The 19,299-nt window shown below is 28.9% G+C and overlaps 1 protein-coding gene across 2 annotated transcripts in view; it reads right to left on the minus strand.

The window, feature by feature from the left end:
- Window positions 1-19,299, minus strand: part of LOC129959506 (anoctamin-8-like) — an 86,834-nt gene that overhangs the window by 57,304 nt on the left and 10,231 nt on the right. Inside the window, exons 1-5 of one of the 2 annotated variants that reach the window (XM_056072380.1) lie at window positions 16,876-17,047; window positions 11,511-11,793; window positions 7,996-8,077; window positions 7,165-7,268; window positions 2,634-2,703 (exon numbers count right to left, since the gene is read on the minus strand). In XM_056072380.1, the coding sequence (XP_055928355.1) occupies window positions 2,634-2,703; window positions 7,165-7,268; window positions 7,996-8,077; window positions 11,511-11,759 (505 nt within the window). In that variant the 5' untranslated portion in view covers window positions 11,760-11,793; window positions 16,876-17,047. Of the gene's footprint in view, window positions 1-2,633; window positions 2,704-7,164; window positions 7,269-7,995; window positions 8,078-11,510; window positions 11,794-16,875; window positions 17,048-19,299 lie in introns of those variants that run through there. The other variant, XM_056072372.1, reaches the window with a different exon arrangement.

A 19,299-nucleotide genomic window follows, 5' to 3' on the forward strand; every position in this document is an offset into this window, starting at 1 on the left:
GCTGGAAGTAGAATATAAAGGTAGGAAGTTTGAATTAGAAAGAATGTCATTTTCTCAATGCATATACAGATGCCAGAATACAAATGAAAAAAAGATAAAGCTTATTTGGTATTTGAAAGATAATATGTGTGTTTTAAAAGTAATTAAACACCTCTTGCAGTTACATTTTTTATTTTTGAATGTTGAAAATGTATCCTTTTATGAGTAATTTATTTGTTTTCAAACATTATGAAATCTTTTTGCATAAATTACATAACATGTTTCATTTTGTTTTGGACTGAATAACAAAATATTCTTTTCCCTTTTTAAGATGGTCAGCAGCTTAACTTAAAATGATTTAATAGCAGATTGCTACCCCTTTTGAAGATTTTAAAAAAATGCGATAATGGAAGACAGTACTGATATTCGAAATTCATCAGTCCAAATCGTTTTCTAATAACAGCAAGAAATCTCAGAGGTAATTGTTGAAGTACATTCTTTGGTGTATATCAATACTGCATTATTTTAATGCTGTCCTAAAAAATTAATAGTCATATTGTGATAGAAAATTAAGAAATTTATTTAAATTTGTCATAAGAATTATTCATATAACGTAATTCCTATTTTTAAAAATGCCTGCATATACTCCTTTTTCTTTAAGATCGACAAAAGAAACTATTTTTTGTGCTCCAAAATTAATATTACCATTTTTTCTTCATACTCTAGAATATATTATGAATGGGGATTCCATGGAAATGATTAAAAGTTAAACTTGGGTATTATTTTTATTTAAACTATATGTCACTTTGCCGTCAAAATGTATGCAAACGCATGAAATACAATGCAAAAGAGTGACTTGTTGTTCTTGGAGTCAAATCAAGCACTCTTTTGCTATCGCGATAAAACAAACGAGCCATTTTTTTTTTTTTTGAATTTTTGCAGCATTTCAGGAAACCTTGATGAAACATGAAGCAATTTATTTATAACTAGCTGGTACGCTTTGTTGCCACAGAAGAAATAATTTTGGAAATATCGTTTGAAATTTGAAATAGCTATCTTGTATAATTGAGAATGATAGAAAAAATAATATTTATTTTCTTGTCGACAATGGATACATTCATTGAAATTGAATGATATATAAAGGAGAAGTACAAATAATATTTATTCTATTTTTATTTTACTTTAGAGATAATAATTGTACTATACATATAACGTCCGATGAACGTTACAGCAGCGTATAAAATACGAACCAAACAAAAATTCTTTTTATATATTAGATCACAATAATTTAAAAAATAATTTATTCATATTTTATTTATTATAATAGCATATCATTAGCGAATGAAAGTAGCGTATCCTTTATGTAAATAATGTTTTCACCTGTTATTATAAATATAAATTAAAACTTGTGAATTATCAAAATAGCTCTAAAAAAACTTTTTAAAATCGCAAATGTATTTAGACAAAATGGATCATGTCCTGAAATAAGAATTTTTAAATATTAATTTTTATGGCAAAAGATGAAATTTTTATTTATATATTTAAAAACGCTTATTATAAGCAGATATAATATATATATGTGAAATAAAAAAATAAGGGGAAAACTAGAAATTACATCATTGGAAGTTCTCTTATCAAGCATATTTCCTATTACAAGAAGGCAGAGAAGATTAGAGGGAATTTACAGATTGCGATATTATTATTGATAGTACACATGACTGACTTCCGAGAATACGAAGATATTATTTACAATTTTGCTGCGGAGAATAAGAAATAATTCTTAAAAAATTATTGCATCAATTTATAAATGGATAATGAATAGAAACTTCGATATCACGTTAACATAAAAATAATTTATCACATTCATAAACGTTTCTAAAAGAACTTGTTAGAAATAAAAGACCTTGCTCTTTAAAATAGAATAATGCAATAAAACTAAAATTTGCTTTTTTATATGAAATAATTTAATAAATGATCTTGAAAGCGATAAAGTATTTAATACTATAAATATAAAGAGAAATATATGTATGTAATGATGTATTTTAATCTAATTTAAATCCTAATTATTTTCAAAATATTTATGTTAAATTAGCCCATGTTAACTTCATTCTAAAATGTTCTCTTATTTTTTGATGCAATTACCACTTTTTATTTAATTATTGTTAACACATGCTTAACAAAATTACTGACTCCGCCATTTCCACACCAGGGACGAAGGAATAAAAATTCTTAATACCTGCATATCTTTTTAAAAAGATACCTAAGATTCCCTTGCCTAAATCCACACTGGAAAAGAAATCCCTATCAGAATCTAAAATCACTGAAGGGAAAAATTTCGGATACTTTGTTCTTACTTCGAGATGTAGACTGACGCATCTCTTATTGCTTTTTCTCTGTACATAATACGACTCCCGTGGTGAAATAAATCGAAGTGAAAAGTTCAAACCTTCTTTTCTTTTCATGGTAAAATATTTTAACACACACACACACACACACACACACACACACACACACACACACACACACACACACACACACACACACACACACACACACACACACACACACACACACACACACACACACAAACACACACACACACAAATGCAGAAAACTTAAATCTATATAAAATTATATTGAAATATTACAATTACCTATTTTCTCTGGCAGCTCTCCGTTTTCTTTGTATCTTGATATATTAATATTGCTCAATATATTGTAAACCTATAAAATGAGTAGCTTATAATATCTCAAATTTAAGGTCATAGAAATCATTCAATAAAGAACTAGAATGTCACACAATAAAACAAGATAATACATTTTGTTTCTTCATTTATTTTTGCTGCTGATACCTGAAATCAATGAACCTTGAATTCTCCAGAGAAAAAAATCATAATTCCCAATTTTCTACGGATGATAGCAAAAGCATCACTGTGGAATTATGTAGGGATTATGTTATATTAACTAAAAAAATGTCTTTCTTGTTTCCGAGATATTTTAAGAATGCCGTGAAATCCGACAAACAGATGACTGCTTGAATAAAAGCAAATCTGGATTACTAAAATATATTTGTAATATCCGATCATGTTTAGACATTTGAGTTCTAATGTCTGCTCTTCGGAAAGATACATATAATAAATTCAATTTATCACATTGTTAAAATTACTCATTGTTGTAACCAACTGTATTTAAACGTAACACTAATTTCTGATTCCCGCAGGCATTTTCAAATTTCTCAGAGTAAAATTTTAACCATCCAATATTAGGCTGCAATATCACATGGAAGCAGGGGCAGAAAATAAATGTTTGCTAAGTTAGATATATAAGCTTTGAATGCGTCCATAAATCTCATTCACTTGGTGTAGTGAGTACATCGCTTTAATAAAGAAATTTTGAAAACATGTTAAAAATAAGACTTTTGCAGAGAGTAATCTACTTCCTGATCATGGATTTAATAAAGAAATTTTAAACAGCGACTAAAAATATCAAGCTTAATCATGTAGAAAAAGAAAAAAGCTTTCATTTGAAGAGAAATCATTGGATGCTCATTTCCCATAAGTTATTTGTACGTGTGTATCATGAAGTAAAAATAGCCGTCAGTAGGATTTTTTTAGAATTTCATATATAAATAGAAGGATTAACGATAAAATTTTCATATACTTTTAACACGATTAAAAAATTGTCAAATTCTAAAAAATCAATTTAATCAAATCAGAATAATAAAAAAAATCGCATAAAAATCTCAAATTTATAAAATAATGCGAACAATAAACAAAAAACAAGTTATTTAATGCTTAAGAAAATTTCCAAATTTACGCTTCATGACATCATTTCCAAATATAAATCTCTTAGGCGTGCTCACCAGTGAAATCATCTACTTTCCATTAATTCCATAAAAATGGCGGGAATCGTTTCATACTCTTCTTTTTATAGGGTGAAGAAAAGAAAGTGCAATTCATGATGCAACAGAGAGTAGATTCTTTCATACTTTGTCAACTGTTGCACGGAATTCTTGAATGCACCATCGATCACGTGAAACGAAAGTTGGTTTTTTTTGGCGGTCAATGAAATCTGTGGAAATGAATGACCTTCAGGTATTCTGTTTATTTTGCTTCGGTTCTGCTGCTGCTGAATTTGCCTTCAAGAATTGAAATATGTCGGAAAGTTCTTATTACGAGCAAAACTGGCTCATACAAAAACGAGACTTGGTAAAGAGTTGCTTTGCGGCGGGTTTTGAAATAATTTTCATAAAGCAAAATAATAATTTACTAAACTTGCCATTTATTGCATTGTATTGAGTAGTCTGATAAGGAATAAGAATTATATAAAAATTATAAATGTTGAAATTGTTTTTATAAAATTAATATTTAACTATACGAATAATGATTAATAAATCAAATAACAAAAATGCATCATAAGTTTATTAAATACAATTTGGCACACGAATTATTATAAAAAATGTAAAATGTATGATTTTCGTTCAATCTTCTTATAGGTTTTATAGAAATATAGTTTATAATATCATCATAATTTACTTTTCTTTGGTTAACACGTTGACTACCGTGGAAGTCACTGATGATCGGCGGAGCCATATGAATGACATTGTGAGAAATTTAGCCCGGCAATCAACGTATTAATTCGAATCTGATAGATAAAATGTATAAGAATTGAAATCTTTTTTGACTGATGTTAAATCGCAAGCAATTTTTATTGTTTGATCCGCAATTTGATTTTATTGCCTCTATTACTATTTTTTTAAATTTTGTCTTGAGAAAATTCTTTTTAGCAGATTTGATGGTAATTGATTATATAATAATGCCATTATAGAGATCAATAATAAAATTTAGATAAAATTCAAGTAACAATTTTGAATACGCACTGTAATATTTTTATTATCGTAATCCTAGAAGGCAAATCTCTCTGTTAAATTTCTATTTCATTAAACAAATCAATATTATCAGTTTCGTCTTGAAAAATGGTATTTCCCTCTTTTTAACGCTTGAATGATCGTCTTCAGTCCGTGTTTATAAACCGTATAATGTCACAATTTCTTGATAAATTTTCGAATTTCTAAAAAGAAATAATGGTACTGTGGCGGATTTGCGATGCGCGAGGATAGAACCAGGGATCTTGTGGTTCGCAGTCCAGTAACATGACCACAATACAAAAGCAATTGCTCGGGTAGCGCAGCTGTTAATTGGCTTATAAGCTTTCACCACAGACTGTCCCTCCAGTAAGTCGGAGGTGAGACGAATGATATGGCTGTTGAGTGGTGATGTAGTAGCTGTTGATTCAAATGTGCCTGTACCCATTTGAGTACAGCCAAGCGTTATGGCTAGCGTGTGTGATTGCTGATGCTGTTGCTGCGTCAAGTGAGTCTGACGACTTTGGTTGCGGGTTGATGGCGCCACAACAGCTGTACGAAGGTAGAAGGTTCATCGTCCGGGGTCACCAATGTAGCGATTTGGGATGAGTGAGGATGGAACCTGGGAACTTGTGGTTCGCAGTCCAGTAACATGACCACAATACAAAAGCAATTGCTCGGGTAGCGTAGCTGTTAACTGGCTTATAAGCTTTCACCACAGTACTTTTGATTATGAGGTATGAAATTAGGATTCGCAGTCTGCAAGCGTGATGAGAGAGTAAAAACACCCTTGTTTAGATTGGTGAACGTGAATTGTATACAACTAGCGGAATGATATTTAAATACATGCATATTTGAATTTAGAAAACACAAGAAGATCCTTTTTCAAAATCACTCAGCAACGCTGGGCGTTTTTGAATTATCATGTTCACAGACAAAGAGACTGATAGAAGGACATACTTTGAAAAATATTTTGTGTTCTTCGAGCTCAGAAAAGTCTAAAACATGGAGATTCGTCAAAATTTCCAAAATTTTGGACGAATACAGTAAGTTCTCTTTGTGTAATTTCGTACACAAGAAAGTAAAAACTAACTAGGTAGATACAAAACTTACAAAATTAGAAAATAATACATTTATGCATCAAAAAAATTCAATACTTTGAACAATATTTTGACTTTTGAAATACGGACGCATCTTTGCTTGTCATTTGACAAGTAATTTTTCCCTTAATTCTGAGAACAAAATAAGTGTAAAATGAAATTAGCTGAATGAATGAAATTGCATTTAAGGGCCTATTACCAGGATTATTTATCTTTAATAAATCTTTCAACAAATCCATCAATCAGTCAATCTGTCATGTTACGTATGTAAACTGAATAACTCAAAAATGCAGCAAGCTTGATGAAGGATAATGTGTCATGACAATGAAATTCAAGATATGCAACAAATATGAGATCTAATCGGCCAACCGGAAGAGGAAAAAATGCTTGTTCAATTGTTTTCTTTATGTCCTAGTAGCATTCATATATTAAACAATAATAATGCACAATAATTAATGCACGATATTAAACAATATTGTTGATTATTGAATAAATGACACCTCACATATTGGACAGTATAGTGCAACTATGTTTTCTACGCGGGAAATGTATAAGCAAACGATAAAGTAGAGGGAAGAGCACTCCAGCTGATTACCTCTTGATTTATTTCACCTGCCACACTACCAGCTGCCGTTAGTGGATGAGTTGAGTTACACGTCTGCATTGTTGTGTATTTGCCAAATGACAAAAAAACACAGAAATAAGAGTGAAGCAGTAATTTGTTTTGGAACAGTTTAAGTGTGAGACAGTGATGAAGAAAAGACGTTAAAAGGTGTTTAGCTATAATTTAAAAAAAATATTTTTTTTCTTCTTATGTATCGTAAGTGCCAAAACAGAGAAAAGCAGAAATATCTGCCATCGCTCAGAAACTGACAAGAGAATGAATAAAAGAAGTCAACTCATCTTATCAAGAATGTTTAAAGAAATATTTAACCCTCTGACTAACAATTTTTTAAAAGTCATTATTTAGATACAACATTTCATAGCAAATGCAAATATTTTTAAAACGATTAATATAGGCTACTATTTACGGCATGATATACAACTCTGAAACAGCGAAAAATAAAATATATTAGCTAGCGAAAATAGCGGGGTGAAACAAAATATAGATTGATTTCTAACTTGCAAAAATTGCGAGATAAGCAATTGGAGGTTTAAAATAGAAAATTTGACGGTGTCAATGAAACGTGTGCCTTAGAAAGTAGAAAAATTGAATCTCACCAATAAACATCTAATAGAGGACCACAGGATAGGAGAATCATCATATTCCCTTCTTTTGAAAAGCTCAATAGAATCTCTTTGAAATGGAGCCGAAACATATGGAGCTGTAAAATATTTACAAAAATGTAAATGGCATATTTTTTTTCAGAAGTACATTCATTGACTCAAATACAATAAAATATAATTCTTTACGTCGTTTAGACAATTTTTCTAATTGGAATTCTATTCTTATCTATAACTAGTTAAAAATTAGTTATTTGATCAGAGTAGGAATTCCAAATGCTGTCATATAAAGAAAGTTTATATTTCTGACCTATATTTGAAGTTTTGAAAAAAATTTTATAAGGTGATGATGCATTTAGTCATTGAATGTTTTTTTTAAAGTAAGAAGTACACAATTTATCATTTCATGTTTTAAAGTAATTTTTAGAAATATAATCAAATGTTTTGTTTAATTTCAAAATCAAGAATAATTTTAATGTAATTTTTGTAAGTAAATAGAATTTTTAATATCGATTTAAAAAAACACATAGCTTTGTTTTGAAAGAAGCATTTAATCAAAACTTCAATATCTACAAATAACTATTTTATTACTTATTATATATATATATTTTTTACAAAATCAAGTATTTAATCTTGTACAAAATTTTTACTTTGGTGAAATCATCGCTTTTTAATAAACATAATTGATCAGATAATATTGATTTTGATGTAGCTTTAATAGAATTCGCAAAAGAAGTCGAGTATAAATCAACAACAACAACAAAAAAAAAACACATTTTAAAGCATATATTGAAAATCCTTATTTACCATTGTTAAATGATTTCTTACTTGTTTCGATATCTCTAAATATCTTTTTCATGTTTTTTTCGAACATTGCCTCCTCCATTTCAGCTGGATTGTCCAAGTTTAACTGAAATATACAATAATAATGGAATTGTGACTGAAAACATAAGGATTGAAAGCTTAAAAGTTACAACCATATAATTCCATTTGATATAATGTTTGAAACATTTATAGTCTTTCGTTATACTGTGCAATCTACCAATAGCTATTTGAGCCGTAAAATACTTAATGAAGAACCAATCACGTTGACGCTTTGTAGAACAATCTATCGCCTTTAGAATATTTACGACAGTTCGGTACTGAATGCCTTGAAATGGTTTCTTAACTTGGAAATCAAATAAAGTTTCCATTTCTGTTAAGTGAAAGGGCATCAATTACGTTTCAGTTTTCTTCATATTTATGTGCTCCTTCAGACTTTCTTACTTTAGTTATACCATAACGATGTACTGGGGGGAAGGTGATAAATCTTGACAGCACAACATTGGATTGTGTACGACTTTTTAATCCGCATCGTAGTACCTAGGTCCAGCCCATTTACTAAGAAGTGGGTTAGAATTAAAATTAATACGTGCTATAAGCTAAACACGCCGATTCTATCAAGTTGATAACTTAATTGTCACACTTAAATTTTTAGTTCTTTTAAATTATCAATGCTATTAAGACAAAACCTGCTCACGCCGATTTCATTTTTAAATCCACTGCTCATCTTGTAGGAGAAAACATGAGGTCACGGCTCAGAAAAATGTATGGAGATAAGCAGTGAATGTTAGGTTGCTTGACTAAATAAGTTTAATGAAAATAACGCCATGCTAACTGATATTATTAACATGAATTAATTCGAAGAATAAAAATTAAATGCATTTACAAAAGCAGGATAGATGCAAAATTCTAAAATAATTTAGCCTTTAACTGCTATGCACTATCAGATATTTGGCTATTTTACAGCCAAAATTTATTCCACAGATATACCATCAGACAAGAGTGCCGATTGTTTAAAATTCTGTATGGTTCAGTAAAAAGGATATTAATAGTTCGGGATAGATTCTATTAGATCAGAAGTTTCCAAACATGCAGTATCAGTTTCCCTGGCAAAAGCATAAAAATAATGTTAGTAATAGCGGAAAAATAAAATAAAGGATAACCAAAAATTAACGCAAGATTTGAATGTGCCACCATTCGTACAATAAAGTGTTGGCAACGCTATTAAAAATAACCATTTGACAGATGATAGTTTAGAGTTAGTAAAAAAGGAAAGTTACACTATAGAATAATGTGTTAATGCAAGATTCGAATTAAATAAAAAAACACACAGTTTTTTTGTTAAATTGTTATATTTTTATTGAATCGTAAAGTACACAGGATAGGGTTATGTTTGGAAATAACACATAGGGAAATAGACCTCCACGACTCTACTGCGCATACGCGCTCTTTTGTCGAAATACTCCATGACCATTTTGCATAAATGTGACCGAATTTCGTTGATGCGGTGTTGAATTTACTCCTTCAATGCACGCGTGCTTGTGGGCTTATTGGCATAGAACTTTGACATCAAATAACCTCATAAAAAAACCCACTGGTGTTAATTCACACGATCTAGGGGGCCAATTCTCAAATTTTTGAACTGTGGCTGCCAGACTTTCATTATTTTTAAAATATTGTTCAACAATGAAAATACGTTGTTCTATCGTGTAACGCTCTATTTTTACTACCCTTAATTATCGGCTGCCAAGAGGTTTGTTTTAATAGGGTTGCCAATTCTTTAATGTACGAATGGTGGCAAATTCAAAACTTGCGTTAATTTTGAGACACCCTTTATAAAGAAATAAAATAAAACTAAAAAAAAACTTAATAGGCTTTTTTTCCTAGAAGTGCGTGAGAAAAGTAAAAGACCTGAACTAAGTAGCAGCAAATAAAGTTTTCCAAAACCTCAGAATTAAAGCAATAAAATATTTAATATCTTTCACGAATTCAGGAAAGAAGGAAAAACTCGCCTTGTGAAATATATATATATATATATATATATATATATATATATATATATATATATATATATATATATATATATATATATATATATATATTGCAGTAAGTTTGGCGTAGCTCCAGACACGATTCTTTCAATTTTCATTTAAAACTAATTTTATGAAACTTACCTCTATGAAAAAGCTGAAGGATTGCACTAAAGTTGTCTTTCATTTGAATAACGGAATAAATCGAAGAATAATTATTAACTTTAATCATAAGACAATGTGAAAATATTTCAATTAGTTCACTTGTTAGAGCATGGAATTAATAATGTTATGAAATATAAAATTAGGTGCAAAATTAAAAGTAAATTATACAAACGTCATTAAAGTTATTCATAGCAGTTTTAAAATTAACAGAAACTGCTTTGCTTGAAGGGATGATTGGTAGTGGCGGAAGGGCATACTCAAAAATTACTAAAGATTCATCAGGAGATATGGAAGGAAATAAAGGCTGAAAACCGTTGGATTATACATTAGATTTTGAAATGCTGAAGGTACTTTCAAAATATCTGCATTTCTCTTTTTTGACTTCTGAATTAGAATATTGTTTAACATTTTCTTTATCAAATATAACGATTCATGATTTGAAACATATTATATTATATATATATATAATTTTTTCCGCTGTCTGTCACAAAACAGTCATTTTATCGTTTAAGTAGCAGCTTTTAAATCATCTCATATTATTACATAAAAATAATATATGAAAAGACAAAAAACTATTGCATATATAACTAAATAAATATTTACAGAGACGGCAATGCACAAAGTATAAGCGCACACATAAATCATAATGCAATAAGAATATTTGCAGACCAAAAAATATTTTCTAATCATGAATTATACAAATATACAGACGCTTTTGGTATATACTAACTAGCCGCCTTCAACGATCCGCTGTTTACCTACCATATTAATGTTATTAACTGAGTTTTGTCAACCAACTTTTTGAACTACACCTATTATTATAACAAAAGAAACTGCTATTTCAAATTAGACTTGCGCAATAAATATAGTTGATTAGCTATTCTGACAAATTGGTTAAAACTAACTGCTATATCACTCCAGTTGCTGAGGTTTGAGATTCTGTCAAAGTTTTACTTTGTAAAGGTGCACATTGGGGGCGCAGTTTCGATATGAAATAAAAATTGGTAAAGTCGACACAATGAATGTTTTTGAAGTATATTATAAAGTCATTTTTTATAAAGAATATACAGAACTGTAAAATAGTGTTATTGGGATTTTTCTCGAAAATGGGGAGATGAGACATAGAGGCGATACGATAACTGATTGAGATTTAATAAACTTTCGTATGAAATAAAAACTGATGAAGTTGAACTAGTAGTTGAGGTTGGGGAACGAGCTTTTTGGTTTATTTAACTATATATATATATATATATATATATATATATATATATATATATGCTTTTCAGCTGTCAGCAAGTAAAATTTCTTAAGTTCAACTAGCCTCACCCCATACAAAGGCAACTCGACTCTCATGTTTTCAGCCTCCTTGTACTCCCTTTCTAGAGGGCAGGACACTTTCACGAAGATGTGCTTTCCAACTCTCTCTTCCATGACGGTAAGCGTTTCCTTACGTATGGCCACCAGAAAGCGGCGTCTAAGATTGTCCATCTTAATCTGAATACTCGTGGGTTCTTGGCCATTCTCAAGGCTGTACGTAGGATCGACGTATACGAGGACGTAACTTGTACCCAGCATCAGGAAAGCTTCGAAGGATCGATTACATTAGAAGCTAAGAGGTAGAAAAAAAATTAAATCAATGTAATGGTCAGGATAATTCAGTAGCTTCAGAAATCTGAAACACTTTAATAAATGAATAATTATCAAGCGAATGAGCATAAAAAGTTGTTGTTTGCATGTTCTGGTTCTATTAAAATCTTGATATAAAGTCCAATTTTTTTTAATCACGTAATTAGAATTATTTGTTCAAAGTTTAAAGCATGCAGATTGTTCAGAAGTTTTGGAAAAATTGTAACATTGGATTGAATGACGACATGTAAATATTCAATGTATATTCATTCATTTTGGAGTAGAGCTATCAAACAATGGAACTTGATTTTTCACAGCATTACGCAATATCTCTCAGGGCATACATAAATGGAAATTGTATCTCGCTTTGTGGAATCATTGATGACAAATATATAATAACAAAAATAGATATAAAAATATTACAATCTAAAATAGTAAAAGCATATAGGACAGAAATATAAAAAAATAACAGAAAAAGGGAAAACTATAAATTTATTTTATTATTTTTTTAAATTTAAAAATGAAAAAATAAGTAAAAGTCGAGCAAAATAATAAATATAGAAATAAATAAAATTAATATACTGGGAAAATATAAAGTAAAAAATAAAGAAGTTTACAGCGGAAATAAAATAGGAATCGTTAGGAAGATTCTCCAAATATTCTGAACTTTTAATCAAAATACCTCTATATCAATTTTATTGAGCACGTCTTGAGAAAAGTCCATAATACTTATAGTACTGAAGTTCTTTAGAAAACATTTCTTATGTTATAACAGAATAAAAGCAAGAGCAGTATTGAACATCAAATAATTAAGTTGTCGTTCGTGTCATCATTATATAATAATTTCCTAATAAAAAGACCAATTATATCATTATATGCTATATTGAAAATTATTAATTTATTACTAATTTACAATTTATTTTGTGAATTTGCCATCTATCTGCAATTTTTAATCACTTTTACATATGAATTAATAATATATAAATTTACTGTCATCAATAATTTTTCTTAATATCACTGAAGAATAATATGCGAACACATTTGAGACATATTTTCAACAAAATAAGATATTTCTAATATACAAATAAAAATTTATATCAGAAAATACTGAATTTCCTTAGATTTTTTTCTTTTATGTTTAAATATTTATTTAGATGGTTTTAATTCTTTCATAAACATTTTCAATGGTTTTCATAATTTTATCTATTCAAAGTACGACATTCAGACACAACAAGTATGCAATACCATTGAGTGAATAGCTGCAGGCTAAATATTGCTTGTATTATGCATAAGTGTTCAACCAGAAGCCTATTCTCAAATGAAGATTTTAATACCCTCCTTTCGCCTCAAATAAACCTGTGGACCAGAGGAACAGCCGTGAGAGCCACGCGTGCTCAAGTTTTTATTTTGAGGTGAAACTTACAAGCCAGATAACAGCCACAGGGCGCGAGTAATTACTTTTGTCTTGTAGTCTTGTTACTAGGCTACAAACCCCAGCATTGCGAGTTCGATCCTAAGCCAATTCCACATATGAGAACTGTGAGATTTATAATATAGTAAAGAAAATGGGGTATGCATTTGAACATTTTTTTTGACCAACTGAAACCAAAATCTGACACTGAACTACAGCTGAATAACAAGATCACATAAGAAATATAATTTGTTTAATTCATTGTGTTTTTCAGTTATCGGGTTGATATACATGAGAAACCTTTGGGGAGATTTAGTTGGAAGCCCGATATTAATCTACACTCCAGATGAAAATTTTGTGTACCAGTTTTTATTTATCTAGATCTGAGCTTTGTAGTTATCGTAATTGGACAGCCAGACACGCTTTCTGTCAAAGGATTTCACTAGAAAATTTTATGGAAATCTACAAATTTGAAATAAACTTTACATATTAAATATCTTTCATCTACCTTAAAGCGCTTTTGAGTTTACTATCTTCACAGACGACAGACAAATGGACGGACAGATGAAATTCGAAAAATGTATTTTGCCGACTCACGGAGGTCTGAAACATGAAGATTCGTCAAAATTAAGGATTACAATACTTTCTCTTTAAAGCGAAAGTAAAAAAAAAAAAAAAAAAAAAAAAAAAAAAAAAATGTTTGTGTTCTGAAAATAATCAATTTCGGCTGTTTAATTTATCTCTGAATAATCATTTTTAAATGTGTTGATACATTATCAAAAAGTAAGCAAGGTCTCACTGTATATTATCTGATTATATAGAAGACTACAGTTAAGAATCTGACTTTTCCATTGTGAATACCAGCAAGTTTGACAATTCCAGAAATCACTTTAAAATCTTGGCTATATCTGACACTACAAAAATTTCTTAACATTTTCCAAAATATTAATCGCCCTTCAAATCAATAAAATAATTTTAACAATAATATAACATATTTTTTATTCATGGGGGATTTTTTTTAATAATTGCTGTTCAATTTCCCATAATAATTAAAACTTAAATTTATTTTTAAATATACTATATCAGATATAAATCAAAATTTCTGCTTACTGAAAATTGCCAATACGTATTATAATTCATAAGTATAATGCTATTGACCCTTAAAAATAAATGTCATTTCAATAAAATCTGTACAAACTGTATTCAGATTTACTTAAGTTTCTTTTAAATGTATTTGAAATGAGAAGAAGAAGGACAGTACTAGTATTCATTTGTCAATCCGAGATAATATGATCTTAAACCTAGACGTGTACTGCTCTTTATATTTATTCAAACATGTTAGGAGCCAAAGTACTGGCATGATACTGGTCTTATACCCTATGTTTATATATATATCTTTATCGAATCGAATAATAAAAAATGGCAAATTTGAACTTTTCTTCCCTTATGTCGATTCAGTTATATCTGCAGTGGCATAAAGAGAGGTAAGGGACATCATATGTATTCTGGAAGCCAGCGTTACGGGAAGATAAATAATTACAACGCTTATGCCAAAATTTAAAGTTAAAATTTATATAGGGGATAAAAAATAATAACAAAATTCAAGCGTCATTTATTTTTGCTAAGCCACTGATAACAGGGAGAAAAAAATCTTATCACGCTCCGCATGGCATTTATATTTCTTATTCCACTACGCACATATTATCACTAAAGAAATCCTTGAACTATCTTTAAAGAAATAAAAACGGAAATATTATTTAGAATGAAAAATTAAATGTTAAATTTAGTTATATTAATTAGATAAGGTTAATGAAGTTCGAATTACATTTCCTTCAGTTAAAAAAGTAAATGATTCTTTGATTAATTAAAATCTTAGAGCTATCATTTTCATTTTACATAAGCTACGTTTATACATTTTTTCTACTTCTTTTTAAGTCTTTTAGACTAGAACACTTTTTATTGTATTAAATGTATAGAATTTTTTATATATGTAATTAATAAACGTTTAATTATAAAATAATTTTACGAATTTCTACACAACAAATTATCTTAAAAGTCCATACGTACTCTGATTATTTACCATATAAACAATTAATAGCAATACATCAGAGACTCAATGTTCAAATTAAGAAGTACAAATATAAATCTTGTCATTTATTATAGTGAGTGTAGTGATTTCACTAATTAACATTTTATTCGATCTAACATATCTGATCAAGGACCAGAACCAATGACGAAAGAGAAGTGGCTCATTTTGAAGTGCTCAAATTGACCTTAGAGCATTTAGATGCCACACAAAGTAAAAGTCTGCTTTAGTTCCAGTATACGTACCAATAAATTATCACTATGAAGAAAAAGATCCATATGCTCATTGTTTTAAGGAAAACTTCTAGTAGCCTATTGCGGCGAGCATTTCATTACCAAGACGCACATCCATTTAACATTTTAAAATAATACTAATTAGAAGCTCAGCCAGAACATAAAATTCATTATATACTTCCTCAGATTCAACATATCAGGTCTTTAGAGGAGCATTCTTACCGAATTATTTGTCCAGGTATTGTTGAAACATCGATCGATTGCGTTGCGCATGCCACTAAATGTAGGAGATGTCATTTAGGAACATTCTTCTGCAATGGTAATCGTTAAATGCGATTGGTCTTGAATAATAAACATAGTTTTTTCAGGTGTCAGTGCAAAAGGTAATCCATCAGAGGAGTTTAGCACTGTTCATTTCTCCTAACCATTTGTTTACTAGAATTCCACTATGTTAGCCTTTGCGTTACATTGGCAATCTTCTCATTTGTTAATTGAAGTGAATGAAACTTTGATGTATGTTATTAATTGTTTATGAAACATTTATTCAAAATGTATACCTTTCCTGAAGATAGTCGGTAATACGTCTATTTTGGGTCATCAAAAATCTTGCATTGTTGAGAAGAAAGCATAAAAATTTCGTTTTTTATGTACAGAAAAGTTATTACATCCAATTCCCGAATAACTTACTCCTAAATTTTATTCAACACGAACAGTTTCCTAAATTTTATTTAACACGAACTGGTATTTAAAAATTGTTGATACATTTAAAAACATTATTATACAGAATGATCATTATAATTATTAAAATGAATACGAAGCATATAAAAATAATTATTAAAATAAATCAAATATTTATTTGTGATCAATTAATACATGATGTCTCATATATGATAACCATACCATTACCAGCTATTTTTATTTTTATTATTAAGTTTATATTTTCTTAGTAAATAGTAAATAAAAAATTCTATATGTGTGCAAATACAACAAAATTTTATAAGTGACACATTAACAAAAGAATTCACGAGCAGAAGAAACTGATAAAGGCAATATGATGAAAATTTCAATGGATTGATATTAAATAAAATCACATGATTATGTTTAACGAATTAAAACAAAAAAATGAATCTATCTATAATATTTGAATCTCGTACTTACAAATTTTAAGAATAAATTAGGTTTATCGACGGAAAAATCAAATTTCTTGCAATGATATGGATATTATAGTTTGAATATAATAAAGAAATCATAATGATCGAAATCTACTTAGAAGGAAATTAAAATTACTTATAGTTAATTGATTACCAAACAAACAATAAATTTAATTTTACTTACAAAAATAAGAATGTTTTTGAGATCAACAGTTTCAACACTTTTTTTCCCTGCGTAATACGTTTTCAAATTGAATGAACTTAAACTCATTAAAGGGCATGAAATCAACTAAGCTGTAACAATCCTATTCTAAGTCAAATTAGGATCAAAGAAATGCTGATGGATTTTCTTTTTATAAATCAAATTGCTTGATCGATAGAAATACAAGAGTTGGAAACAATCATCATCTCAAAGAAGTAAGGAAGTGTAGTCTTACAGACCAGGAAGTTAAACTGAGATTTAAAAATAAACTTCCACTATCATCAACCTACTTATAGATTTATTTGACTTTGATGGCTACTTCATCATCTGATTAGAGAATAACAAGATACATAGTTCTTTCTTCAATTAAGAAAATAAGAAAAAAAATGAAAGTCATAAGCAAACGTGATGTTACGGTCAATCGCATTCTTTTAAATGATAATTTACTTTATGTTCGTTATGTATTAAAAATTAGTTAATTTTTATTGTTCTATTCTTTTTTTTATAAATAGGAGTAATTAATAATTTTTAAATTTGTTTTGAATTTTTTAAAATCAGTATACCGTATCGTTACTTTTAGCAGTTGGAATTTTAAAAACGAAATGAATTATATTTTTTTTACCAGGAAAAGAAACAAAGGAAATAATCAACTAAATCCTCAAACTCTTAATAGAAAGTATAAAAAAATATTTCTTTCAGTGATTTGTGAAGGAGCACAATATCGTGAATTAGAAAGTCACGTGCTCACAAAGCCTAATGAAGGTTTGTATTAAAAGTCAATATTTTTTTATCCATATCTTTAGCATAGAAGTTTCAGAAAATGGGGTCTCCAATACCTCCATTATACATTGTTATAAAACTGTATTAGGAAACAACGTCAAAACAAAATTGTCTGTGTTAAATTCATTTAAATCAAAAGCAATAGTTTTTTAATCAGTTAATATCAATTACAAATTCTTAAAAAAAGGATTCAAATATCCAAATGTAAGCTGATAATAAATTATGAATTCGATTTTTGAAAGCTTATCTATTTACTTCAATCACATTCTATTTAGAGTATTATATGATTTTCGATGAATTTATGTAAATCTAGTTTTCGAAGGCCAAAACCCAATACGAAAATATTATTGTGCAATTCTGAATCAAAATGTTTCCTTTTTAATTCAACAGACTTCGACTTGATCCCTTACCAGTATACTTTCATAATACTTTTTTGTACTAAAATACTAAAACCAAATAAACATTCATGGTTATTAAGATATGTGAATCTGACACGATACGTAATTTTCATCTTTTGCATGTTCTGATATTTTTTTATTGCAAAACATCCTTTGAATTAAATGCTTCATCATTAGGTCTGACCTTGACTTTACTTACTGTTTTGATGCCACCAAAAGACCATGAAAAGTTCCAGAGAGCTTAAATAGCTGATTCAGGTCACCAAGTCTTCACGCTCATTATTTCAAAGTCATCTAAAGAACTATTAATGTTTGTTTTTTTCATAAGGGCCTGTCATTTCAGTCAAATCAAAAATAAATAAATAAATCGAAGTTATCCAAACTTTTTTCATCCTTAAATAACTAATAGAATTATAGCTTCTCAATTTGAAAACACTTTTTATCGATACCTCCTATTTCTTCTAGATCATCAGATAACCAAGCACGAATCTCTTGGGTTGAAATAAAAAAAGTAGAATGCGTATAATGAAGTTGATAACGCAATATCGTGACAAGAAAATATGTTCCCGCCATCGATTGTCATTCACATGAAAAGAAAGCCAAAACCTTTCAGGTGGTTTAAATTATTAATCAATAGTGATTTATAATGTGATTTGGTAGAACAGATGTAGGATCAATAAAATGAAAATGGTTCCAAGATATTCTATAAAAAGAAACGCGTCCTTCGCCCTTTCTTGCAAGTTTTCGCAATATAACTATTTCATATACGAACATTATGAATTTTCATAAAAAATTGCCTGTCCATATTTTGACATTAATAAAGAGAGGATTTCTGTGTGGCTTTTGTTTCACGAAAAGAAAAAAAAAATAGATAATTATATTTTAATTGTCTGCATCTCGTATTTTGCTGACATTTATTCAAATAATAGGGCATTTATTCAAATAATAATTACTTTGAAAATGCAACTGCACTAAAAAAAAATACGAGTCACGTCTTCAGAAATTAATTTTCCTTGTAAACCATGAGTAGAGAGTTATATTTCCGAATGATGACAAAAGTATAACCATAGTTCATATTATTAAATTTATTAAGAATTTTGATTTTGAAATTTTTTTATCATATTTGGTACAATTTTTACATTTTTTTGATAAGAAAGTTAACGCTAAAATTTTTTTTTTTTATCTTCAATACATTCAATTTTAAGATTTTGATTCATTATTAGGCTTT

This window comes from Argiope bruennichi, chromosome 2 (assembly GCF_947563725.1).
Source record: "Argiope bruennichi chromosome 2, qqArgBrue1.1, whole genome shotgun sequence".
In the NCBI taxonomy this organism is placed as follows: Eukaryota; Metazoa; Arthropoda; class Arachnida; order Araneae; family Araneidae; genus Argiope; species Argiope bruennichi.